The 26,171-nt window shown below is 62.9% G+C and overlaps 1 protein-coding gene across 3 annotated transcripts; it reads left to right on the top strand.

Annotated features, from left to right (window-relative positions):
* Positions 1-14,638: 14,638 nt before the first annotated feature.
* Positions 14,639-16,291, top strand: CDKN1C (cyclin dependent kinase inhibitor 1C). Of its 3 annotated transcripts, none has more exons than XM_069470409.1 (3): positions 14,639-14,893; positions 15,816-15,962; positions 16,040-16,291. In XM_069470409.1, exons 1-3 carry the CDS (start codon positions 14,639-14,641, stop codon positions 16,175-16,177), a joined length of 540 nt encoding a protein of 179 aa, XP_069326510.1. In that variant the 3' UTR covers positions 16,178-16,291. The 3 variants fall into 3 exon arrangements, with proteins under 3 accessions (XP_069326510.1, XP_069326507.1, XP_069326509.1); XM_069470406.1 differs by having other exon boundaries at positions 14,639-15,287; positions 15,816-15,954; positions 16,035-16,098; XM_069470408.1 differs by having other exon boundaries at positions 14,639-15,287; positions 15,816-15,954; positions 16,040-16,089.
* The last annotated feature ends 9,880 nt before the right edge of the window (positions 16,292-26,171 follow it).

The following is a 26,171-nucleotide window of genomic DNA, read 5'->3' as shown; positions in this document are numbered from 1 at the left end:
GTCGCGTGTCCCCAGGTCCTCTGCCAAACTGAGTTTCAAGAAGTCACCACTGGCCTCCCTGGGGGACTTGGGGAGCCCAGAGCTGGGCAGGCCCCGCCAGGGGTGCTGGCCTGGTGGGAGGCTGGGTGACAGGAGTCTGGGGGGTGTCGTAGGTTCAGGAGTCCTGGGGGAGGACTGATGTCCAGGTGGTCCTGTGCTCTGTGGGGTGGGGGTGAGGGACTGTCCCCAAGAGGTTCCAGACTCCCCAGGACCTGGTGGGCTCCGGGGCTGCTTCTCAGTGACCTGGCCAGGAGGTTGGGCCTGTGCTCCTTGGGCAGGGGTTGGAGGGTGATAGGCAGGAAGGGAGGAAGGCCAGTGTCCCCAAACTGCCCAGGGCAGGTGGGGGGTTGGGGGAGGGGCAGAGGGGCCGGTCACTTGCTGCCTTCTTCCTCCAGCTCAGGCAGGGCCAGTGTGGCGGAGAACTGGTTGAGTGAGCAGAAGTGATTGGATCTGGAGCTAGTTTTCCTGTTTGTCTGGATAAGCTGGGGGGCGGGGAGTGGGATGGGGGCAGCTTCCTGGTTCTGAGGGCAGGTGGGAAAATTGCCCTTCTCGCTGGATGAGGAGAGAGAAGGACCTCCTCCTCCGGAGGAAGCAGCCTTGCTGTGGGCCAGGGGGCCAAGCTCTCACTTAGCCACTCAACAAACGCTCTGTACTTCCCCAACCCCAGGGCGCTCACAGCCTCTGCGTGCCTCCCAGAAGCATGGCTGGCTGGCCTGGGCTTCCCCCATCTGGGGTCTGGTTTGGGAGGGAGGGCTTCTCAGAGGAGGTGGTGCCTGGCTGATCTTTATGGCAGGTGTGGGGTGGGCCTTCCAGGCAGAGGGAACAGCGTGGACAAAGGCTGAGAGGTGAGCCCAGGCTTGCGGTGTTTAGGAAGCAGAGAAGGCTTAGTGGGCTGGGGCAAAGGGTGTGAAGTGGAGTGAGGGGGCAAAAATGAGCCTGGAGAGAGGGTGGCCCGGGAAGTGCTGGAAGAGGGCAGGACCTGGCCAGCCGCCCTGGGAAGGGCCACTCGGACTCCGACTGCTGTGTCCCGGAGGCAGGGACCCTGGAGTCTCCCGGACGAGAGGAGGCCAGCCCCTGAGCTGACCCCAGCCCACACTGCCACCTGGGTGTCTGAAATGGCAGTGGACCTCGAAACAGGCAGCCTAGCTCAACCCAACGAGCATTTATGGAGCGCCTCCTGCATGCAGGCAGTGCCAGGCGTTCGAGATGCTTGGCCCACAAGGCTGGCCGCACCTTTAGCTGTGCCACTGTGGGACATGTGAGTGCTGGGGGCAGAGGACACTCGATCCCCGTGACGAGTAAGTAAGTGACATGCCGCTTGTGAGCACTCTGGCTCTTCCTTCGTGTGCAGTGGGAGCTCTTGCAGGTTTCTGACTTTATGTTCTAGAAGGATCCTCTGGCTGATGTGCCCGTGAGGGATGGGAGGGGTGAGCCAGCGCAGGGAGGCTTCTGCTGTGATCCAGATGAGAGGCGACAGGGGCTTGGATGGTGGGTGGCAGTGGAGGGAGGGGTGGGACTCTGCACATCTCCGGAAGGGCCGACAGGCTTTCCTGACCCACTGGGCCCGGCTGAGTCCGTGGCGTTTGGCTGCTGGGGAGGGAGGAAGTTTAGGAGAGGAGACGGGGGAGCTCAGTGTCGCCCATGGAGGGGAGGGGCCGTGAGTGAGTCGGCAGGGGCAGAAGTCCGAGCTGGGTGTGTGGATTCGGGTGTCGGAGCACGAGATGGCATTAGCAGATGGCATTAGCGCTCTGCACCTGGAGGAGATTCCGCAGGAGAGGGTGGGGAGAGAGGGGGGAGGGGCCAAGGGCCGAGGCCGGACCCCAGCTCTGGGAGGAGCCCCCTGAGACTGCCCGGGAGAGGGAGGGGCCGAGTGGAGAGGGTGAGTCCCCGTGGAGTGAGGAACAGGCGCCGGGACGGCTCCTCTGAGGGGTGTTGCTGGAAAGGGAGCCGAGAGGGGAAGTGGGATAAAGAGAGAAAACAGTTGTTTACAGTTTTAAAAACAATCCATGACACTGCCGAGGAGAGAGAAGGGTGGGGATGGCCCTGGCGCAGCACCAGACAGTCCTGGAGGGGCGGGTGGGGGGAGCAGGGCCCCTGGGTGGGTTGAGGGGCCTCCTACGGCACATGCAGGGAACCTGTGCAAGCCCCGTTGTCTCCCCGCCCTCAAATGGCCCTTCTTCAGGGACACCAGCAAGGTTTTGGCTAGGGTGGGACCAGGGCCGAGGCAGGGTTTGATTTGGGTCCCCGATCTACCAGCCCCTGCCTGGGTGCCCCGGGCACCTGCCCAGCCCAGGGGAGGCACAGTTTCAGACCTTGGCTGGCAGGAGGTGCCTGGACCCCACAGCACTGCGGTCCCCAGCCCCTGGGCCATGGAGCGGACCGGTACCAGTCCGTGGCCTGTTAGGAGCCAGGCCGCACGGCAGGAGGTGAGCGGCAGGAGGTGAGCGAAGCTTCCTCTGTGTTTGCAGCCGCTCCCGTCGCTGGCATCAACGCCTGGGCTCCGCCTCCTGCCACATCAGCGGCGGCATTCGATTGTCCCAGCAGCGCGAGCCCTCCTGTAAACGGTGCCTGGAGGGGTCCAGGTTGTGGCTCCTTGTGAGACGCTCGTGCCCGATCTCGGGTGGAGCCGAGGCCGTGATGCTGGCGCTGGGGAGCAGCTGCGCTCACACACTGCCATTAGCAGAGAGACTCGGCTGCGCAATACATGTACTGTGCGTGAATCATCGTGAAACCGCCACCCGCCACCCACGGAAACACTGTCTTCCATGACACCCGTCCCTGGTGCCAAAAAGCCTGGGGACCGCTGCCACAGCAGGCTCTGTTGGCAGGCAGGCACCTCACTGGGGTCGGTCCCAGCATCCCCAGGCCTGGCTGACTCCGGCTTGGGGGCTTGTCCTTGGAGTCACAGCCTTATGAGGGCCCCCAAGCCTGCTGTGGGCACTGGGGCCTGGCCCGGGTGTCAGCTGCGTCCCAGAGGTGTCAGGTTGAGAGTCTGGGAGGCAGCTCCAGAGGCTCCTCACCCCTGACCGGTGTCCTTGGCCCCAGGGGAGCAGCCCTGGTCATGCCCACCGGGCCTCTGACCTACTGGGCACTGGTCCTTCGCAGGTGCCGCATGAGGGGCTGGGCTGGCATGTGCTCAGGAACCTTCTGGAACTGGAGTCTGTGAATATGCTCCTTGGAGTCCGGGCAGAGGCTTTTTAGGAGGAGGAGCAGGGGCGGGGCCTTGTCCAGGGCTGGTTCTCCAGGGCGCAGGTGGGTGGAACTGAGGTCTTTGGGCCACGGCAGGGCCACGCCCCAGAGGATGCTCTGCCGGCCAACAGGGGCTTCTCCAGTGGCTTCTGGTGACCCAGGGACCTGGCCAGCCCCGGATGCCAGCATCCCAGTGTAGGGACAGCAGCTGCTGTGGGCCTGGGGCAGAGGTCTGGGGTCCTGGGACGGGCGTGTTCCCACCCCTCACCCACGGGCTCCACTGTGGGCCTGGACGCGGGGGCTTGGCTTGGGGGCACGTGGTTCACCGACTCCAGGGGCTCCTGCTGGTCGATGGCCACAACCAAGAGGGGTACAGGCCTGGTGGGGAGGCCTGGCCGAAAGCTGCCTGGAGGAGGTGTCCACTGTGTGAGGCCTGAAAGCTGGAGACCTCTGGGGCTTTGGAGAGAGAGCTGGGCAGTGGTCTGAGCTAGCCCGGGCCCCCTTTCTCTTGCCATGGGTCCGGGACGGAGGGGTTTCAGGACGAGGGTTTCCCATGCTAAAATGGGGACATTGCCAGGCAAACCTGCTCCCCTCCCCTCACGGGTCCCTGCGGGCCAGACAGACAGTCCCTGGGCCTTGACATGGAGTGAGGAAGGGAAGACGCTGGAGGAGGGGGAGGGGCACGGCCTGGATCTTCCCTGCTTGTGCTCCGGAAGGAGGGGTGTCCACCCGCGAGGCCGGAGTGGGGAGTGGCCAGTGGCTGGCGGTGCTGGCCCGGCAAGGGCCTCGGGTGTGTGTGCGCGTGAGGGGCAGCCTGCGTTGGGAAGAGGCGGCCTGTGGACGTCACAGGAAAGCGACCTCACAGCCATTCACCAGGCCAGGGCGGGAGATGAGCGAGGGTCGGTGGCACGTGCTCCCGGGGCCCTGGTCCCCAGACAGGCACGTGCCTGAGGGCCCACGTTTGCCGCTGCCTGTCTCGTGGGCCCTGAGTCTCCCCCGAGCGCTGCCTCGTTCGGCCCTGGCACCTGTTCCCCCAGGTACGAGGGACAGCCCCAGGCGCTGACGTCCGGCCCACAGGCAGCATCTTTAGAACCTCCGATGTCTCAAAATTCAGTCCAGGGACCAGAAAGAAGCAAGAAGTCACGAAAGCCACACACCCTTCTTGCCCTGGGGGTCCCTCAGCCTCACCTGGTCTCCTCCCCAGACTGGGCAGCGTGCCAGGGAGCCTGGGCGGCCACGCCGGCATCTCAGTGGGTCGGAGCAGCCTCTTCGCTCTGCTCTGGGCACCGCAGACCTGTCTGAGTGAGTCCCTCAGCCCCTGGTGGCCCCGGCCAGCCTCCACCCCGGGCAGCAAGGCTCCCCCACCCCACTCGGCCCACTGGGTCTCGCACACATTTCGTGAACCAAGGAAGCCCGAGAGCGAGTCCTGGCTGTGGGGGGCCGCTGCGCCCTGTCTTGGGAGGGGTCTGTGCCATTGTCTGCCCACTGCCTGCCGATCGCTTCCGCCCACGGACATTTTCACCCTGCAAATCCTGCCCGGCCCCCTGTCTCATCAGGCAGTTGGCACCCTGCCCTCCTGCAGCCCGGGCACTGCCCTGCTTCCTGCTCCCTCTCGCCTGCCCGGAAGCCCCTGAGGGCACAGCCTCCTGTGAGGGCGCAGGGCGGTGGCTGCTGAAGGGAGGGATGGGCAGAGATGAGGACGCCGATCAGACACCACCAGTCCAGGCCCTGACTGGTGCAGAGGACGGACCAGGCCCCTGTGCCCCAGCGCTCTTGGCAACGCCTCCCTCGGATGTCTGCCACGGCTGGGGTTCGAATACAGACAACGTCCAGCATTAGCTCCGGTCACTATTTGCTGCAAGTTAAAACCTGGCGCCACCTGGGGAGGGGGCAGCTGAAGTTGGGGCTTAGCAGTCAGCCCCGCCAGGCCGGCATCTCATGATTTACCAGGCCTTGACCTCTCCAGCCTCAGTTTCCCCATCTGTGAAATGGGGACACTAACGCCTGCCTCGTAGGATGCTTGTGAGGGTTGAGTGAGATACTTCGCACATAAAGTGCATGCATGGGGCACAGGGCGGGTACTGCCCAGAATCCGGGGGATGGGGACGCTGCCGAGTGCCAGGCACGTGTGCAGCACCTGCTGGCATGGGCCTGAGTGCTCCCTCAGGGCCTGAAGGAAGACGGACACATCAGAGTCCCCGTGGTCTGGATCCCAGGGCCCCTGAACCCTGGTAGGGGTGGGGGGTGCTTGCACTGTCCAAGCTGCTCATGATGTAAATAGCATTTCATCCCGCCCAGCAGTGCGTTAGGGAACTACAGGATCAAGGGTCTGAGTCGTCCCTGCCGGCCCGAGTCCCTGGGTTCAGAGCGAATGTCCAGTTTCATTGCGAAACAGCTGGAGGGGTTGTCGGTGTTGGGGCCTGTCCCCTGCCCACCCCTGGGTTGGAGGAGAGACTGGTGAGGGGTGTGCAGCGTCCTCAAGAGGGCCCCTGTGCCAGGCACACGCTGACTTGGCCTCCACACTTCATCAGGAGCCTTACAGATGAGACAGCAGAGGCACAGAGTGGTTAAGCAACCCACCCAAGGACACACAGCTAGTAAGAGGCAGTCACTCTGCCTGACCCTGATGCCTATAGTTTGCCCCTCGGCGGGGCAGTGCCTGGCCCTGCTCCCCATCCCATTCCCCTTGCAGGGTGAAGGCTGCGCTGTATTTGGACGCCTTCGAGGTGAAGACAGCTCCTGGGCGGCAGCCCCAGGCCCTGCATGCCGGGCCCCTCCCGCAGCCCATCCTCTGCACGGCCTGTGTCTATCGTGATCACAGCGCCCAGCCCAGAAACGGGAGTCATGATGACTGCTCCGGTCACCGTCGGGAGCAGCCGGAGCGCGGTTGAGCTTTATGACCGGAGCTGTGTGAGTGCGTGTCCGCACATGGTCACCCAGCCCCGTGGGCAGGCGGCGCGGCCCGGCGGAGAAGCTGGGGCGCAAAGGCAGAGGGCCCTGGGATGCCGCGGTCCGTGGGAAGGCAGGCAGGAAGAGGAAGAGGAGGGGCTGGGGGCTGGGAGGAAGGGAGGGAGGAAGGAGAGGAGGAGGGGCTGCAAGGCGCAGGCGGGAGCCCACCCCGGGTCTTTAGGGCAGGCTCTGTCTCTCCCTCCGCCCCTGCAGGTGGGAGAGGCCAACGTGCTAGTTCCCACTAAGGTGTGAGTGACTGCCCCCAAAGCACCTAGGGGTTTGGGTTTTTTTTGAAAATGAACTTTGGCCTTTCAGGGGCCTGACTGGCCACAGTGGGCAGAACCCCCAGCTTAGGCTTGAGGGGTCTGCAGGTCACAGAGATTAAGGCCCTCACCCACGTCACCTGCAGCTGCGAGGCATGGGTGAGGTGGGCGGGGAGGCAGCAGGGCTGGGGGCTGCTCAGGGTCCCCACGGGGCGGGGTGTGCGGCGCTCCTGGCAGCCGTGCCGTTTCGGCACACTAGGGGGCAGCAGCCACCCGGCTTTGGTCCTCAGGCCGCCAGCTCGCGGGTGGGTGGGAGCCGCTGTCCCGCTGCCCCTGCTGGGGAAGAGGGGCCCGGGCACCCCGTCTGCTGAGCACCTACTTCAAGCGGCCCTGGGCCTGCAGGGTGACCGTGAGGAGTGGCCGGGTTGAAGCCTGTCCTGGGGTCCCGGGAGCTGGCCAGGGCGCGGCCACTGTTAGCTCCTGGCCTCACCTTGGAAACCCAGCGGGGGGGGGTTTCCAAGCTGGGTAGAGTAAGGAAGGACCCCCTTCCTCCCCAACCCTGGGGGACGGTGGAGGCAGGACCCCAGCCCAGGGCAGGGCTCAGCCTGGTCGTCTCCGGCTTGCTGTGGGACCGAAGGCAGGTCACCCAGCCTCTCTGGGCCTCAGTTTCCCGCACGGGAATGTGGCATGGTTAAGTGAGGTCACACGGCGCATGGTAAGTGCTCAGCCGATGTCTAAAATAAAGCCTGTCCCGATGCCGAGGAAGCCCCTTCACCTCTGAGGTCCCAGTGGGCGCAGGCCGGGGGCTGGGGCTTCTGCCTGGAGCCTCCCTAACTGCAGGAGGGACGGCAGGGGTGCAGACGGGGACCCTTGAGCCGCCTCTCTGCAGGCACCGCCCCTCTCCCGTGGCATTTCAGGAGGCCCTGGGCTTCTCCGAACGCCGAGGTGCGGGCAGTTTGGAAAGGCCTGGGGTCCCCGGTGCGGCCGTGGGCAGGAGACTCCCAGTGATCCCAGCTGGCTCCGACAGGAAGCTGGGGAGGCTCGGTGGGGAGGGGGGTCTGCTCACACCAGATTTGTTTTTCTCGCTGTTTCCCTGGTAAAGTGAGCCGCTGGGCCGGGCCCTGCGGTCTGTGTCCTGCTGGTGGGGAGGAGGGCAGGCCCGGTGGGCTCAGAGCTGGCCAGAGGGCGTCTGACACCGGTCCCCACGTGCCCTCCAGGTTCTCCTCTGTGTCCTGCTGGTGGGGAGGAGGGCAGGCCCGGTGGGCTCAGAGCTGGCCAGAGGGCGTCTGACACCGGTCCCCACGTGCCCTCCAGGTTCTCCTCTGTGTCCTGCTGGTGGGGAGGAGGGCAGGCCTGGTGGGCTCAGAGCTGGCCAGAGGGCGTCTGACACCAGTCCCCACGTGCCCTCCAGGTTCTCCTCCGTACCTGCCCCCTAGCCGGGGAGGGGCCCCGAGAGGGGCTGTCTGTAGCCTAGGATGGCCAGTGGTCCTAGGTTTCCTGGGACATTCTGTGTTCAAACCAGTCCCCTCCTGCAGACCCCCGAGGGAAGCAGCCCCTGGCCCGTTTGTGAGACGGGTGGGGGGGGGCTGGCCTGCGGGCGGCGGCTCCCGTCCATGCTGTTCTCTCTTCCCAGCAGCCCTCCCTGCAGGGCCTGCCCAGTCCCTCCCACCGATTCCTGGGGAGTGTGGACCCCCGGCCTGGGACCCCAAGCACAAGGCAGTCCCTGTAATCGGAGCTTGTGCCGCATGTGGCCGCGTCACAGGAGGGAGGCCGGCACCTGCGGAGGACGTGTCTGGCAGCCTCCCCAAGAACAGCCCGTCCTGGGGGGCGGGGCGAGCCCTCGGGAACTGGTGCAGCAGGAGCAGCCCCTGCACCAGCCCTGGGCCCCCGTGCGCTGCGCTGCCTGCTGCTGGGGGTTGGCTGGTTAATCTGTAACTCCCCGCCCCCCGCCCTCGGTCAGACTCCGCACCCCATTTCATGGAGGAGAAGGAGGAGGCTTGGGGACAGAGCTGGGCAAGTCCTGCCCGGGGCTGGTCCCAGTGCTTGCTGCTGGGCGAGCGGTGGCCCTTCTGGGGTCCCCCATCCCTGGTCAGGTCCGGAGCCTGCACAGATGCCCACCCCGGCTCCAGGGCTTGGGGGGATGTCAGGGGAGGCGCACTGGGGCCCCGACTTCTTCCCTCCTGCTTTCACGTCCCTGCCCTGGCAGAGTCTGTGGACAGGCTGAGCCTCAAGCCTTGGGGGTCTCAGGCTCAGTAACATGGGCATAAAATCACCTCCCTGTCGGGGGCTTGGAAGGATCAGATGAGGCTGCACGCCCAGCCCTGGTGCAGGGCAGGGCATAAGATGGGGACAGCTAGTGTCACCATTGTCTGTAACATCCCTCGGGCCTCCTCAGAGTGGGTGCCACCTGGATACCTGTTGGGGAGGCACCTGGGAGGGCACAGACACAGACACCCCTAGCAGGGACCGAGGAGCACTGTGGAGGTCACGTGGTCGGCCTCAGTCCACGATGCCAGGGTGGCCGGGGGCACTCAGGTGCCCCAGTGGGCTCCAGAAGCAGCTACATGTGGCACGCAGCCCCCCTCCCCTCCCCCCTGACCTGGAGCCTGCATTCTCAGCCTTCTGTGATTGATGGGTGACATGTGGCCCATGGCTCAGTGGAAAATTCTTCCAGGCCTTAATGTATGTGAAAAGACAGCTCAGGGCCTCCGAACCCAGGGAACTGGCCTGAGGCAGGTTTGACCAAGGGCCAGAGGGGAGAAAGGAGCCCCAGGCCCATCTGGGGTCACCCCCTGGGAAGGGCCATTGGCTCAGCCTTGTCCCTGCCCCAGGCCAGGTGCCCCATGTCCCAGACTCTGTGTTCCCAGGGGCTCTGGGTCAGGGGGTGGGCCTGACCCAGGACAGCCATCCCTGTCTCCAGGAAGCTGCCCATGGTACATGTTCCCAATGGGGTCCATGGCTGTGCCAGAGAAGCAGCTGTGCAGACCCCACACCCAGGAGGGGCTTGGTGGGGCGGGCGAGGCACCAGAAAGGAGGTCGGCCACTGGGGCAGCACGTGGCCAAGGGCAGGGCTTCCTGGACCTACCCTAGCTCTGCTGCTCACTGGCCAGTGTGTGCACCCGAAAGCCTCAGTCTCCTCAGCTGTAAAATGGGCCCACAACGCCAACTACCCAACCATGGGGGGCACTGTGAAGACTGTCTGCTGGGGAACTGAGCTGCTTTAACTACCCAGTCTCCCCCGGGAGCTAAGCCCCAAGATGGCTGTGGCTGATTTGCTCTTGCTTCTGGGTGTGTTCCCAGCCTTAGAGCATGGTCTAAGAGCTTAGGCCCCGGGCGTGTCCCCAGCAGAGGACTATAGCGGTCGGGCCCCCGGCGTGTCCCCAGTAGGGGACTATAGCGGTCGGGCCCCGGGCGTGTCCCCAGCAGGGGACTATAGCGGTCGGGCCCCGGGCGTGTCCCCAGCAGGGGAGTATAGCGGTCGGGCCCCGGGCGTGTCCCCAGCAGGGGACTATAGCGGTCGGCCCCGGGCGTGTCCCCAGCAGGGGAGTATAGCGGTCGGGCCCCGGGCGTGTCCCCAGCAGGGGAGTATAGCGGTCGGGCCCCGGGCGTGTCCCCAGCAGGGGAGTATAGCGGTCGGCCCCGGGCGTGTCCCCAGCAGGGGAGTATAGCGGTCGGCCCCGGGCGTGTCCCCAGCAGGGGACTATAGCGGTCGGGCCCCGGGCGTGTCCCCAGCAGGGGACTATAGCGGTCGGGCCCCGGGCGTGTCCCCAGCAGGGGACTATAGCGGTCGGGCCCCGGGCGTGTCCCCAGCAGGGGACTATAGCGGTCGGGCCCCGGGCGTGTCCCCAGCAGGGGACTATAGCGGTCGGGCCCCGGGCGTGTCCCCAGCAGGGGACTATAGCGGTCGGGCCCCGGGCGTGTCCCCAGCAGGGGAGTATAGCGGTCGGCCCCGGGCGTGTCCCCAGCAGGGGACTATAGCGGTCGGGCCCCGGGCGTGTCCCCAGCAGGGGACTATAGCGGTCGGGCCCCGGGCGTGTCCCCAGCAGGGGACTATAGCGGTCGGGCCCCGGGCGTGTCCCCAGCAGGGGACTATAGCGGTCGGGCCCCGGGCGTGTCCCCAGCAGGGGACTATAGCGGTCGGGCCCCGGGCGTGTCCCCAGCAGGGGAGTATAGCGGTCGGGCCCCGGGCGTGTCCCCAGCAGGGGAGTATAGCGGTCGGGCCCCGGGCGTGTCCCCAGCAGGGGAGTATAGCGGTCGGCCCCGGGCGTGTCCCCAGCAGGGGAGTATAGCGGTCGGCCCCGGGCGTGTCCCCAGCAGGGGAGTATAGCGGTCGGGCCCCGGGCGTGTCCCCAGCAGGGGACTATAGCGGTCGGGCCCCGGGCGTGTCCCCAGCAGGGGACTATAGCGGTCGGGCCCCGGGCGTGTCCCCAGCAGGGGACTATAGCGGTCGGGCCCCGGGCGTGTCCCCAGCAGGGGACTATAGCGGTCGGGCCCCGGGCGTGTCCCCAGCAGGGGAGTATAGCGGTCGGGCCCCAAATGTGTCCCTAGCAGGGGAGTATAGCAGTCGGGCCCTGGGTGTGTCCCCAGCAGGGGAGCATAGCGGTCAGGCCTGGGGACTGGGCAGAGGAGTCAGACTATTCAGGTGAATCCTGCCTTCAGCACTTGTGAGCAGGAGCAAGTTTTTAATCTTCCTAATCCTCTGTTTCCTCATTTATAAAATGCCCACTGAAATCAACCCACGCCAGCCATGTATGTCAGAGTATGTAATGCTGGCCACTGTAACAGACACTCACATGTTTTCAGTGGGTTAAGATGAAATAACGTTTATTCCTTGCTCCCAGCACAGGCTGCGTGGCTGTGCAGAGGGTGCTAGTGGGGCGGGCTGGCCCTCTGCGTGCGTGGTCACTGGGGGTCTCGAGGCCCTGTGCGACCCTCCATCTGGCCAGCAGAGGGCGAGGAAGGACTGCTGCGCCGTCTGCCTGTGCCCGCTGGAAGTTGTGCACGGCAGGGCTGACCCTTCCCTGGCCAAAACTAGTCCTCAGGCCACCTGAATGCAAAGGAGCTGGAACATGTGGTCTTTCTGGGTGCTCGAGGGAGCAGAGGCTGGGTGGACACGCTGGTGTCCTCTGTGGCTTCCCTCTGTGGCTTCACTGGAGGGGGCAGGGCTGACGGGAGCTAGACGGGACACAAACACGCACACTGCTGAGCAGGGCCCGGGCAGGAGAGCCCCCGCTCCCTGCTCGCAGGATTCAGGCACTAGAGCAGCCCAGGAAGCCTGTCTCGGGGAGCGGAACCCACCCTGTGTGGCGGGACCGGCACCCCCTCCCCAGTTCTGCTCTGCACAACACGGAGTACAAATATTGTTCCCTTTGTTTCCTTTGGATGTATTTCTAATTACAAATTGGAGCTCGGCTGTTGTACCCGAGACAGATGTTTGCTTGCTCCCGGGCCCCTTGGGACGGAGGATTGGGCCTCCTCCCAGTGCCTGGGCCTGGGGCTCCCAGGCCCCAGCTCGGGGTGCCTTCCTCCAGGTGTGTCCCTGGCTCAGGGTGGGGGCCTCGGCCCCACTCCTGGGAGCAGCAGTTTTAATAAGCTACTTGGTTCCATCGTGGATTGAATTCAGAGCCACAGACTTCCAGAAAGTCACCTCCCAGGCTCTAACGAGGCCAAAAGAGGGGGAGTCCCCAGGGCACCAGCTCTGACTCCGTAATTACGCTGGTGAAGTGGAAAGATAAAAGTAGGAAGCCTGAGTGGAAACCTGACCAGAAAGGAACTCAGGAGTGTCCCGGCCGCTTCCTCTGGCTGGGCGGCTGACCTAGAAGTCTCGTTGTTTCCCTTATAAAACAGGGTGAGAGTCGCTCCACCTACTCGGCCAAACGAGGGGGTGCACAAAAACCACCCTCCTGCTCCTGGCACCGGCTGAGTGCTGCAGTGAGCACCTTGGCTGGTTGGCCTTCCTGGGCAGCTAGAACCTGGGCATCCTGCCCTTTTGGGAGATCCCGGCTATGCAGTCACTACCCCCTGTGGCCCGGTGCTCAGGGTCCCCTGGGGAGGCCGTGAGTGGCACTGGGCCAGACAAGACCCGAAGACCCTGCCCTCTTCTGCCCCCCTGGCCCCCGCCAGTTGATCCCAGCCCCGCTAGAGGGGTTCATGGTGCCTGGGGAGTCTCCTTCAGCTTCTCTTTATTTTCCTGAAGATAAAAATTGTGACACTGGTGCCTGTGGGAAATTTGGAATATAGCATACAGAGAAAAATAAAGAAATCCACAAAAATCATTGCCTCTGGTCCCACCAAAAGAGCAGCCCTCAGCCCTCCCCTCACCTGGGTCGACACCTAGTCCCGAGCCGGTTGCCCCCCTAACTTCAGCCCTCCTTCCCGGGGACTCAGAAGACCCCTCCACACCCACATCCTCATGTTATGGCATCCCATCACTGGGGTGTCCTGGAACCCACCAGACCTGGAGGGGGAGGCAGCCTGGTGGGGGTGGGTGGGCCTCTTTTTCCTCCCCTCCCAGAGGCTGCTCTCGCTGGCTTGAGGCTCAGGCTTACCTGAGACAGGGGCCGAGAGCTCAGCGCTGTGCTGGACTCTCCCAGCAGGTGCCTGGCAGCCCCCTCCCCCTGGGCTGCTCCTGGCTCGTTGGAGGGGGCTCCAGGCATTTCCTGGGCCCCTGCCTCATGAAAGGCTGGGCCAAAGGAAGGCAGCAGAAAATAAAGGCCTCTCTTGGTCTGGCCCCGCTGGGATAAGAGCTAAGGGGTGTTTTTGTGTGTGTGTGTGTGTGTGCGCGCGCGCGCGCGCACGCCGGCCAGCGCTGGGAGTGAGTGTGTGAAAGAGACAGACCAGGGTCTGCAGCAAGAGGGGCTGCAGGTGGGGGAGGGGCATGGTCCTTCCCTGTGACCTCAGGCAGGTCCCTGCCTTTATCCAGCAAACAGCCTCGGGCCAGCCGGGCAGGCAGTTCCCGGGCCTGGAGTGGCCTAGCACAAGCCTGAGGCGGGTGGGCACCCCGTCAGTGAGGTGACAGGCACAGCCCAGGGTGGGCTTGGCATGTTTCCCATCTACTGGGCAGGGTGGGCCCCTGAAGATCGCGGCTCCAGACTCCGACTCCGGGGGCCTGACGGCAGGCTCCCCAAGGTGTCCCCACGTCGCCCCTCGGGGAAAGAGTGGCGCTGAGCCCTGTGCCCCCTCGCGACGCCAGGGCCGCAGGGCTGGCAGGTGTGTTAGGGCTCCAGGTGCGCGGACCCCTCGCAGAGACACGATCCCGGAGCAGCAGGCCGCGCGGGGGCAGCCGAAGACCCCGTCCCGCTCCCACCAGGCGGGCTGGCAGCGGCGGGTTAAAGCCCCGTCAGCTGGCGCAGGCGGCCCAATGGCGAGCGCGGGCCGCGGGGCTGCGCCGGGGTCCGGCCCGGGCCGGGGGCGCGCTGAGCTGGCGGGATGCCGGCCCCGCCGCGCCGGGCCGAGGGGGCGCCCGCCCGCCGCCGCCGCGCAGCCCCCGCCTGCAGACAAAGGAGCCGGCGGGGGGCGGGAGCGGGGGGGATGGGGCGAGGGGGCGGGGCGTCGCGGTGTCACGTTACCGCCCGCAGCGCCCTTTAACTCGAGCCCCGCCCCGCTCCCCGCCCCCTTCCCCGGCTACAGCGCGCCGGCCGCGCGGCCGCCAATCAGCCCGCCGCCCCGGCCCGCCCCGTGGGTGTGCGCGCGGCCAATGGGCGGCGCGCGGGGGCCGGGCGGCCGGCGGGGCGGGGGCAGCGCGGCGCCGGCCAATCGCCGCCGTGTTGTTGAAACTGAAAATACTACATTATGCTAATCGCGGCGGGGCTCGCGCGCGCGGGGGAGGTGGGTCCGGAGTATAAAGGGGGCGCGGGCGGGCTGGGCGTTCCACAGGCCAAGTGCGCTGTGCTCGAGGGGTGCCGGCGGGGCCAGAGGGAGCGAGCAGGCAGGCACCGAGGGGGCGCGGCTGCCGGCCGGACGAGACGGGCGAACCGGACGCGGGAGCAGTCCAGGACCAGACAGCCAGGTAGCCGCCGTGCCCGCCCTCCCGCCGCGTCCCTTTGCAAACGCAGAGTCTGGTTGCGCGGGGTCTCCCCTGCTCCCGGCCTCCGCCCTCCTCCTCTCCTCTCTCTCTCTGGCTCTCCTCTCCTCTCTTGCCGCCCGGCTTCGCGCAGCCCCCAGCCACGTCCGACGCGTACCTCCGCAGCACATCCACGATGGAGCGCCTCGTCGCCCGTGGGACCTTCCCTATCCTTGCGCGCACTAGCGCCTGCCGCAGCCTCTTCGGGCCCGTGGACCACGAGGAGTTGAGCCGGGAGCTGCAGACCCGCCTGGCCGAGCTGAACGCCGAGGACCAGAACCGCTGGGACTACGACTTCCAGCAGGACGTGCCGCTGCGGGGCCCTGGACGCCTGCAGTGGACCGAGGTGGACAGCGACTCCGTGCCTGCCTTCTACCGCGAGACGGTGCAGGTGGGGCGCTGCCGCCTGCTGCTGGCGCCCCGGCCAGTCCCGGTCGCCGTGGCTGTCAGCCCGCCCCCTGAGTCGCCGGCCGCTGAGTCCCTCGACGGCCTCGAGGAGGCGCCGGAGGAGTCGCCCAGCGACCCGGCCCCGGCGCCCACCCCGCCCCCGGCCCCGACCCCGGCCCCGGCCCCGGCCCCGGCCCCGGCCCCGGTCCCGGCCGCGGCCCCAGATGCGGCGCCTCAAGACAGCGCCGAGCCGGGCGCGAACCAGGCGCAGCGCAGCCAGGAGCCTCTTGCCGACCAGCTGCTCTCGGGGATTTCGGGACGTCCCGCGGCCGGCACCGCTGCCGCCAGCGCCAACGGCGCCGCCGCGATCAAGAAGCTGTCCGGGCCTCTCATCTCCGGTGAGCCCCGCGCGGCCCCGCCCCGGCCCGGCCCCGCTTTGTCCGGCCGGCCGGTCTCCCCAGCCCTCGGGGGCCTCGCTCCGTTCCCGCCTCCTCCCGTGGCATTAAAGGGCCCGCAGCGCTCAGGGCGCGGCTGCGCCCGCGCCCGCCTCCTGGCCCCGCTGTTGTGCTCTCGGGCGGCTCGCGCGGGAGGGAGAGGAGGAGGAGTCCTGGCCGCGACCCCCTCGGAGCGCGGTCTTCGCCCCAAGACGCGGGAGACCCTCCCTGGGCGCGGCCGGGTGCGGTGAGCGCGGCGAGGAGGGGGTTAAGCACGGCAGCGGCCCCGGGGGGCTTGGCCGCGGGACAAGGGGAAATGCTTACACAGCACATTGCGCGGCGACGTAAACAAAGCTGACCCGCCGCGGACCTCGGCGCGGGCGGGGACGGCGCCCCCACCCCGGCCGGCCCGTGCCCCGCGCCCTGTCCCAGCCCCTCTCGGGTCTCCCGGCCGGCCCCGCCCTGACCGGCCACGCGCGCTGTCGCCCGCAGATTTCTTCGCCAAGCGCAAGAGATCTGCGCCCGAGACCAAGTCTTCAGGCGATGTCCCCGCGGGGTGTCCCTCTCCTAGCGCCGCTACTGGGGTGGGTGCGGCGGAGCAGACTCCGCGCAAGAGGCTGCGATGAGCTAGGTGAGTACGTCGCACCTGGGGCGGAGGGGCCAGCCCGCAGGGTCCCTGCTGTCCTTGCTCACCACGCCTTCTCCCCGCAGTTTAGAGCCCAAAGAGCCCCGAGGGAACCCTGCTGGGGCAGCGGACGTTGGAAGAGCGCTGGGCCTCGGCTGGGACCGTTCATGTAGCAGCAACCGGCGGCAGCTGCCGCAGAGCAGCGTTCGGTTTTGTGTTTAAAGTTTGAAAACTGTGCAATGTATTAATAACGTCTTTTTATATCTAAATGTATTCTGCACGAGGAGTACACTGGTCCCAAGGTGTAAAGCTTTAAGAGTCATTTATATAAAATGTTTAATCTCTGCTGAAACTCAGTGCAAAAAAAAAAAAAGAAAAAAGAAAAAAAAAAGGAAAAAATAAAAAAACCATGTATATTTGTACAAAAAGTTTTTAAAGTTATACTAACTTATATTTTCTATTTATGTCCAGGCGTGGACCGCTCTGCCACGCAATAGCTCGGTTATTGGTTATGCCAAAGGCACTATCTATCACCCGCATCCCGTTATTGACAAATGTAAATTTATTTTTATAGCGGACTCTGGGGGAAAGGGTCACTCACAAGCTGTAGCTGCCGTACATGCCCATCTAGCTTGCAGGCTCTTCGCGCTTTCGCTGTCTCTTTTATTATTATTGTGTTTATTTTAAACTTGAAGACAAATCTGTTGAAATGGTTCCTGAGCCGTCTGTACCACTGCCCCGGCCCCTCGTCCGCCGGGTTCTAAATAAAGAGGCCGAAAAATGCTGCACTCCCCCTCCCCCTCCGTCTGTTTGTGCTTATACACGCCTTGGGCTCCCTTCTGCTGTACCCCAAAAGCTGGGTTGCTAGAACACAGGGCAGAGTGGGCAAAAGCAGCAGCTCGGCAGGGGCAGCCCCAGTCTGCTTTCTATCATGTCTGTCCAGGACGGAGGGGGCTTCTCGTGGCCGGCCTGGCCAAGCCCACCTGCCCCAGGCCCCTCAGCTAGTGAGGGGCTCCCCCCCACCTGCATGTGTCACCCCCATGTGCCAGGCTTCGTGCAGCCCCTGACCTGCCCTTGTCAGAGAAACCACCTACATCCTGGCCACCTCTGGCATCTTAGGGTTGAGGATGCGCTTGGGGGCATATCGGGGGAGGGTGGGGAGCAGGGCTCTGGGGGTGCCTGCAGGGGCTTGGCCAAGGCAGACCCCCTCCCCAGCTGACTCCTTCAGGCCCTGCACAAGGTGCAGCCCCCACTGCTCGGGGTGCCCAGCTTCATGGGCCACCAGACTGCAGTGTTCAAGGCCTAGTTGCACCCGCAGTGGGGGAGGGGCAACCTCAAGGCCCATGGGGGGGAGGGGGAGGTGCCCGGGACCAGGAGCGGGTGGGGAGCAGTGGGCTCTGGCGCGAGGCTTGGTGGAGGCATTGGAGGCTGCATGCACCCTGCACACTTGCCCTGTCGCCACACCGGTCTCCTGGTTTCAAAGTGCCCCTTTTAGTCAAAAAGGAGGGGTTTATTTTTTTTACAGCTGACCTATAAACCTATGAAAATTATGGCTTACAATGGAAAGGGTGACGTAAAACAGCAAAAACAGAGCGGCTAGCAGTATTTTTGCTGGTGCCTTGGGCCAGGAGAAGAACTAGGGGACCCTCACGGGGCCGCACGTAACCAGCACGTACCTTCTCCACCCGTCAGGGGCAAAGCGGGGCTCAAGGCGAGATTTTTGAGATGTGTTTAGACATATAATTAACTAACCTTCTCCCAACTGCCTGGGATGGGGGGAGGAGAGAGCCAGGCCTGGCCCCAAGGCCCTGCTGCCACCAGCGGCCCTCCCTGGTGGTAACGGAGGAATTAGACCTTCACGGGCCTGACGTCAGACTTCAAACCTCTCCTCTCGGGAGAAACTCCACTGCATCCGCCTCTGTGGCCAGGACAAAGTCCTTTCCGCTCTGAGATGGAGGAGGGTGGGTACCTTCCGCCACGGGCAGGGGAGGCATGAGCCAGGTGCCTGGCGGGCAGTCGGAGGGCCGCGAGGTGACCGAGTCTGACTGGGGAGGGGCCTTGCCCCCCACAGACACACCTGCTGCAAAGGCCTCCCCTGCAGGCGTGGGCGGCCAAGCGTCGGCACTTGGCTTTGTTTCTCCCAGCCCTGGTCTCTGGGCACAGCGACCTGGGGGTGCACCCCTCTGGGGAGCCCTGATAATAACCACCACAGCGACAGCCACAGCAACCAAGCGTGGGCGTGTGGGCTGTGTGGCTTTTCTTCCTGCCAGGCGTGTGCTGAGCAGGATTCGTCTTCGGTGAGATCCTACCAGCAAGGTGCCGCCATGTCCCCCAGGTGTCTGAGGAGGACACAGTGCAACCCACCTGAGGTCACGCCACTGACCTTGGCCGGGCCAGGGGTTTGGACTGGTGAGCTCTGGGGCCTGGCCTGGAAACCACCGTGCAATCCGGTCCCATGGACCAGGCTGGGAAGACAAATGGTCACTCTGTTGAGCTCCAGATCAATAAAGCAGTGATAGGCAGGGTCCTGCTGGGGAGGGGTTGCCCTGGCAGTGGCGGGGGTGGGGTGGGGGGGGGCTTGGGGAAGCCACAGAGCAGCCAGGCAGGGTCTGGGGGAGGAAGGGTGAGTTGCTGGAGCCAGCAGTCGGGGTGAGGCAGGGGAGATGAGGTCAGGGGGCAGGGAGCTGCCGGGGGCCTCGGCCGGCCTGGCCCGCATGTCAGGCCAGCACATGCGCTTACCCGTTATTCCATGGCAAAGCGCTGTTTGGGGTGTGCCTGCCTGGCCTCCCCCTTCCCTGTTCTGTCCTACTGGGCCTGATGGGCTGGGGTCAAAGGCTGACTTTTGTCTGCAGGCAGTGGGGCGCCCTGGAGGGACTGAAGCGGGGGATGACAGGAGCCTCTGGAGGAGGCTGGATGGAGGGAGGAAGGGCCGAGGGGCCAGGAGGATGCGACGGTCCTGGCAGAGGTGCTGGGTTGGGCACATATTCCCAGAGCCTCTAGCATGCCAGACCGTGCTCGGGCACCAGAGACTCTGCAATGGATAGACACCTGACTCCCTGTTCCAGGGGCTGTCTCTGTCTGGGAGGTGACATAATTATACCTAGTAAGTGAGCTATAGCACACACACAGGTGGTGTCAGGGGTAAACAGAGCTGAACAGTGGGCTTCTGTTGAAAGCGGGGCAGGCCAGGAAGCCCCTCCTCCAGCTCGCAGTGGTGACACGGGGACAGACTGGGTCTGGCAGCGAGAACAGCCAGTGCAAAGGCCCTGAGGCTGGGGCATCCATGGGATAGGAAGCCAGAGGGGCTGGAGGTGGGGTTGGGGGAGCTGTGAGATCTATTCAGTGGGAGGGCTGGGGCCTGAGGATGGATTGAGGGAACCCTAAGAAGCAAGTACCAGGAGGCCTCTGAGGGCCGGCGTGAAGGCGGCCATTCTCAGAGCCCAGGAAGTCTGCCCAGAAGAGGAAAGGAGAGCAAAGGGCGGAAGCCCTTCTTCTGGACAGACACTGCAACTCAGGCCAGCCCTGCCCTCCAGACGTGTGTTGGTTCTGTCCACAGCCCTGCCAACGGGGCGTCAGCGCCCATGTTGCAGGGGCCAGAGAGGCAAAGCCACGTGCCCAGGGTCACTCCCTGGTAAAGCGCCAGCCCAGGCCTAGCCCAGCTGGTGTCCCATGGTGTCTTACGAGCACTGTTTTGTTTCTTATCTTTTGATTCCACGTTATTAACTGAAGTGCACAGTTTATGTTAGGGTTCACTCTTGGTCTTGACCATTCTGTGGGTTCGGACAAACTGACCCGTGTGCACCGTCCCAGAATCGTACAGAAGCGTTTCGCTGCCCTAAATCTCTCCGTGCTCTACTCCCCCCTCTCTCTGCCCCCAGCCCCTGGCGAGCCCTGATCCCTTCAGCGTCACCGTAGTTCTGTCTTCTCTAGGATGCCACAGGGTTGCACTCAGGCCGCATGTAGCCCTTTCAGACTGGCTTCTTTCGCACAGCAGTGTGTATTTAATGTTCCTCCATGTCTTGCCACGGCTTGATAGCTCATTTCTGTTCAGCGCTGAATAATATTCCACCGTCTGATGCACTACAGTTTATTCATTCACCTGCTGAAGGCTGTCTTGGTTGGTTCCACATTTGGACAATTACAAATGAAACTGCTATGAACATCCAGGTGCAGGTTTTTGTGTGGATGCAAGTTCTTAACTCGTTTGGGCAAAGGAATGCAATTGCTGGATCATATGTTAAGAATACTTTTAGTTTTGTGAGAAACCACCAAACTGTCTTCCAAAGTGGCCGCACCATTTCGTATTCTCAGCAGCAGTGGTGAGAGTTCTGGCTGAAGAAGACTGGTTTTCAAATGCTTCTTATCTGTAGATCACAGCAGCCACCCGGTTCAGGTGAATTAAAAACCAAAAACCTCTTCACAATTTGGACATGACAAGGACAAAGCATAATTAAAAATGAACAGTACGACCACGGTGCGGGAGGAAGAGCCGTGTGGCATGTCTAGCCGGCCTGTGGCACGTTGCTTCAGTGTCCAGATATTTGCTGCACGGCCTTGCAGGAGGACTCTGTGTCTCGGTGGGTCGATATCAGACTGGGCCACATGGCTGGCTCTGGCCAGTGAAATGTGACTGAGGGGACACGTGCCATTGCTGAGAAGAGCCTGTCAAAGCCAGCGGTCCTCCATGTTGTCCCTCTGGGAGACCAGTGAGAGCTCAGAGAGGGGCTGAGAGGTGGAGCACAGCCACAGCCCACCAGCAGTGGGGTTGTCACGGCGAGTGAGAAACACTCCACGCTTGGTGTAAGGCCCCGGAGAGTTTGGGGCTTGTTTTTTGCACAGGATAATATAAACCGAGCTGACAGATGCAGTTTCTTTGAAAATCTCAACTCACTGTGAGCAGTTTTTAGGAATGACAACAGGACCTTGTGGCATTTTAAGTTGTTCTGGGTACTTGGACATGTGTCCAGAAATTATGCAGAGCCTCCTCCCTGAGGGCTGCTAAGTTGAGCCGATCACATTTGAAGGCTGGAGGCCAGGGGGTTCCCCTGGGCGGTGTGTGGGCGCCGGGCCCTCCCTGTGGTCACCGTCTGCTCTGCCGTAGTGTGGTGTGGTACGTGCGTTAACAACTGTCCAGTGATGCGTCTCAGTTTTTCCTTTGATGTGGGAAGAGAATTATCCTGATTTGGGAAAGGGTCAAAGTCTGAGATTCGCCCTACAGTGTGGCATACTTACGAAATCCCAATTGCTTACTCTGAAAGTTAAAACTTGTGGTATTTGGGCCCTGCAGTGGGCGTTTTAAGGGCAGTTGAAATACTGATTGCACCACGGGGATGTGCTCCGTGGGCAAGCCTCTCGGAGCAAAAAGTGGAAATGGCCTCGGGGGGCCTTATGGCATCAGGAAGAAATGCTCTGGTCGTAGCTGTTGCTCGGAAGCCCCCAGGTCTTTGTCCTCGGGGCTGGCCTGCTTCAGCGCCATAGCTGTGTGCCACCACCCCTCTCAGCCCCAAGTCACGGCCACTACGTACTGTTCAAGACTGGGGCATAAAGTCAGGTGTGGGCTGGCAGCAGTACCTTCTCTCCCGTTAGCATGATAACACCTGTTCTACTTATCTCTTGCCAAGTAAAAAACTATCCCAATACTTTGTGGCTTAAAACAATGGTTTCATTTATACCTATGATTATATGCGTCAGGAATTTGGGAAGAGTTGGCAGGGTAGCTCGGTTCTGTGTTATGGGGTGTCAGCCAGGGTAGTTGGATCCGGGTTGGAGGATGGACTTCCATGACGGTTTACACCCATGCCTGGCAGGGCCCTGCAGGCCGCCACCTGGGGGCCTCACTTCCTTTTCACATGGCTTCCTCCACAGGCCTGCTTGGGCTTCCTGACAGCATGGCAGCTGGGTTCCAAGAGAAAGTGTTCCCAGAGACCCTGGAGGAAGCAGCAGAGCTTCCAGAAACCTGGTCTTAGAAGCCGTGCAGCGTCTTGTCTGCCTCATCTGATTAACTGAGCGAGCTGCTGAGACCAGCTCACGTTCCGCGCAGGAGACTTAGACTTTGCTTCTCAGCGGGGCACGTGGCAAAGAGCTTGCAGCCATCGTGTCCCCATGCCCTTGCCAGCAGTGCCCGGCCCTGGGATCACTGAAATCCAGCATTTCGGGATTCCCAGAACAACTGTTACCTAAATTCAAGAGAAAAACAACACTTTCTCCTTCTAGCATGGATTTTCAGTAATAAACAGAATAAAAAATCATTGAACACTTTTGCTTGTGTCTGAACTGACCAAGGGCCAGGAGTGGCTTTCTGCTTGGCACATTAGGAAGATGTGGGTGCAGGTGAGGGCAGAGAGCTCTGGGGACATGGCAGAAAGGACCCCTCACCCCCAAGGCCACTGAGATGCTGCCCCGAAAAGACCTGATAAGGATATTTGCCAACAGCCTTTCTGCCTTCTTTTATTGCATGCTTGTACACAATGTTTGTGTGCACTGAATACACATAAGTAATGTGTACCCGTATCATACACACAACACGTATGTATACATGTGTGCATAGATGTGTATTCCTCTCTTCTGGTTAACTTTGTATTTGGTATTAATTTTTTTCAGCAATATGTGCCAGTATCACTTATGTTTCCTTAAAAGCTTTCTTACAGAAATTGGCAAACACACAAAACTCAGCAGGACAGCACAGCGAGCTCCTCGTGCTCCCCAGGCAGCCTCCACCACCATCACCATCTTCCCAGTCTTGTCCTACTTCGCACCCCAACTTTTACTTTTTATTTTTTTCTGGAATGTTTTGAAGCCACTCCCAGCCCTCCCACCTGCAGATTCTCACTCAGTGTGACTCAGGCAGGTGTCACTCCCGTCAGGCTGTCCTGGAAAGCGCGCCTTCTCACGCCTTCTCACTCAACAATACTGCTGGGCTCCAGGGAAGGCCCTGGCTGTGTCTGAAAATGCCACAGAACCACTGCTGGCCTCATGCCACCGTCTGGCCAAGGCTCCTAAGAGACCACGCACCTGGGACGAGTCCAGTGACATCCTGTGTGCAGTGTCACGCTCGGTGCATGGTCCCTGCATGTAGGCAACATCCCACATTCACCCTGGAATCCTGACTGCTTTGCTGAGCCTCTTTGGAGCCATTGGTCCATTTGGGGACTGGAACAGGGAAATGCCACACATGCAATCGATGACACACCGGCGGCCCCTCAGCCACGCTGGCTCGCCCTTTGGGAGACAGGTTACAGACTCGTGGTCTGTGTGTGAACAAAACTCACCTTTCCTCCTTCCCTTGAAACTGCCACCTGCCTGTGGCTACCTGCCCTGTGGTCTGATGGTCTGGGGGTGTCCCCATGCAACCAGTGGGTGGTCTTGGGGGCCTGTGGGCAAGAGCTTGGGTCAGAGGGTGGCTGGCTTGTGGCTGACAGGTAGGAAACACACAGGGATTTTGGACCAGCCCAGCTCAGCCCGGGAAGGGTGGAGCCCAGTCTGGAGCAGGGCAGGCAGGGTGTCTCCCGTTCTAGACCTCTCCCTTCTCTCTGGGGTCTGACTCTCCCTCCACTGGTCCCTCCACAGTGGGGAGACATCCAGGGTAAAGAAGCCTCTCTCTGGGCCTCGGTTTCCCCCTCTGAAGGGGGACAGCAGAGTCTCTGAGGGCCTGCCTGAGGGGCTCTGGGGCCAACGTCCTTTGGGTTTACGAGGTTTGTCTGTGGGTTGAAACCTGCCCCCGGCCTCTGCCATTTGTCCAGACCCTGCTGCTCTTGCTCGGTGCTGACCTTGTCCCTGTGCCTGCCTGGACTGAGGCCGGGAAGACAGGGCAGGAGGGAGCCGCGTCCCCACCCCCTGGTGTGCTGGGGCTTTCGTTTTGACAGCCATGTGGGGTTTTATCAGCCAACCCCAGCACTTCACTCTCAGTCCCGGGAAGGAGCACGTGGTCAGAGGACAGGGCCTTACAGAAGGACGTGGCGGAGCCGGAACCCTGGAGGCTGGAAGGAAGGACACCCGTAACCTGGGGCGCTGGTCTGAATGTGTCCCCTCCAAAATTCATGTGCCGAAACTTAGTGGCCAGCGTGACAGCATGAAGAGGTGGGGACTTTAGGAGGTGAGCAGGTCATGGGGGTTACTCACCGCTGAGTGGAATTAAGGCCCTTGGGGAAGAGGCTTCACGAAGCACCCGCTTGCTCACGACCAGGCGCACGATGGGCGCAAAGGGAGTCCCCGCCGGCAGCTTGACTTTGGGCTTCCCAGCCTCTGGAATTGTGAGACCTGAATCTCTGCTCTTTACAAATTACCTGGTTTCAGGTGCTTTGTTGTAGCAGCAGAAACAGACTAAGACACCTGGTGTGTCCTCCGCCCCAGGCTGCCAGCCTGGTGCCTCTGTGCAGGGAGCCCGGCTTCTCCCAGGGACGGCTGCGCTGCGGCGGGCAAGCTGACCCACCCTGCGGCTAGGACGGACGTTGCCAGGGGCTGGTCCCCAAGGAGGAGTCTTTGTTCCGACAAAGCCAGCGCCTGTCTCCTGTTTTCCTGTGTGAATGTCTCTCAGAGCTGGTGCCTTCTGTGCCTCGCTGCCGCCCGGTCTCCAGTTCGGAGTTGCTCTGAGTCGCTGCGGTTGGCTCCTGCAGAGCCATGTGCCCAAACCAGAAGGAGAGCGGGAGAGAGGGGGACAGGGAGGCAGGAAAAGAGGAGGGAGGAAGGGAGGGAGAAAGGACAGAGAGAGGGAGGAAGGAGGAAAGACACACCAACTGAATTCTGTCAAACGACCGGACTCTCCCTTCTGAGAACTTGTTTTCCTTTCAGCGGCTCCCTTAGGGGTTTTCTTCCTCAGTTTCCCATCTGCTGCTTTGGGGTCTCGAGGGGCCAGGCTTGGGGAGAAGACGCCAGCCCTGTGCTCTGCCGGGCTCCTCCCGGCTTCTGGGTGCCGGGGTGCTGGGGGCTCTCCCGGGGCCTCTCACACCTCGCTCAGCGCCCCACCTGAGGCCACTGGAAAGGGGACAGTGACAGAAAAACAAAGAGTGCAGGTCTCCAGGAGACCCACGGGAGGGCTGGGCCTCCCAGAGAGGGAGCCCTCCTCGTGGGAACAGGGTTGAAGCCCTGACGGAGGCCTCGCCCGGGAGCCCCGGGAAAGAAGGTGGGGAAGGTGGGAGGAAATTGAGTCCGCGGTGGCTGCCCAGGGAGGACGGAATCCCGTCAAACTGGCGTCCGGGCGGGGCACGGAGGAGCAGACCAGCCACGCAGCCACCTCGGGCCGGGGCCGGAGTCACCCGAGGTCAGAAATGCCCAAGCAGGAAATGAGATGCAACTTGTAAAAGACATCAAAGGAAATGGAAAAACATTCTTCTACCATGTCAGGGAGGCTGGAGGAAGGGGGGGAATGCTCCCTTTATTAGGGGACCGGGGAGGGGGCGATAAGAGATGGCACTAGCCAGCCAGAAGTAATTAAAATCCAAAGTGCCAGACACCTGGGGGCGGGAACAAGGAACTCCCTGCAGCCCAGAGGCCCAAGGAGCAGGCTGAGTCCCCAGGGGAGCACGGGGCCGGGGGCCGAGAGGCTCAGCCCCCAGCAGGCCCAGGGCGTGCAGTCTTGCAGGGTGCACACTGCAGGCAGCCAGCGCCCGCTGGTCTTGGCAGAGGCCTGGGGGCTGAATGAATGCCTTTCCTGGAGGACGATCCCAGTGGGGTCAGTGTGCCAACACGTGACAATCCGCAGGGCATTGAGTTGCCAACCGGCTCCTTCCAGAGAGGAGCAGTGTGTCCACGCCGAGGGACGCTGCTGCATGGGGAAGGGGTGGCCTGGAGGTCCTCCTCGTCGGTAGCCGGGGCTCAGCCGTCCTCTCTACACAGGTCTGGCCCATCCCCGGTGCCTGCCTGGGGTTGGCTGTTGAAAGTGAGGCCCTTCTCCCTGCCTCCTGCTCCTCAGGAAACCTCTGGATGGGCTGCACCCCAAGGTGAGCCTACTCCAGGTCTGTGTGCATCCCAGGTGGCCTCCTAGCAGCTCTGGAGCACTTCCTGCCCGGCCCAGCCATGACTTCCACCCTCCAAGGAGCAGATTCCTCTATTCCAACAGGAAGTTGGTGCTGGGCACACGTGGGAGCCTCCAGACAGCCGTGAGCTCAGGCCCTGAGTGTGTCCCTCCTGGCTCAGCCCAGGCTCTGAACCGGAAGTGGGTGGACGTGGAGGGGTCCTGGGCCTGGCACCCAGGACCGCCAGGGCTGCGTGTGGTTTCTACTAGCAAC

Source organism: Eulemur rufifrons, chromosome 6, assembly GCF_041146395.1.
Source record: "Eulemur rufifrons isolate Redbay chromosome 6, OSU_ERuf_1, whole genome shotgun sequence".
NCBI lineage: Eukaryota > Metazoa > Chordata > Mammalia > Primates > Lemuridae > Eulemur > Eulemur rufifrons.
This window is presented reverse-complemented; position numbering and strand designations above follow the sequence as displayed.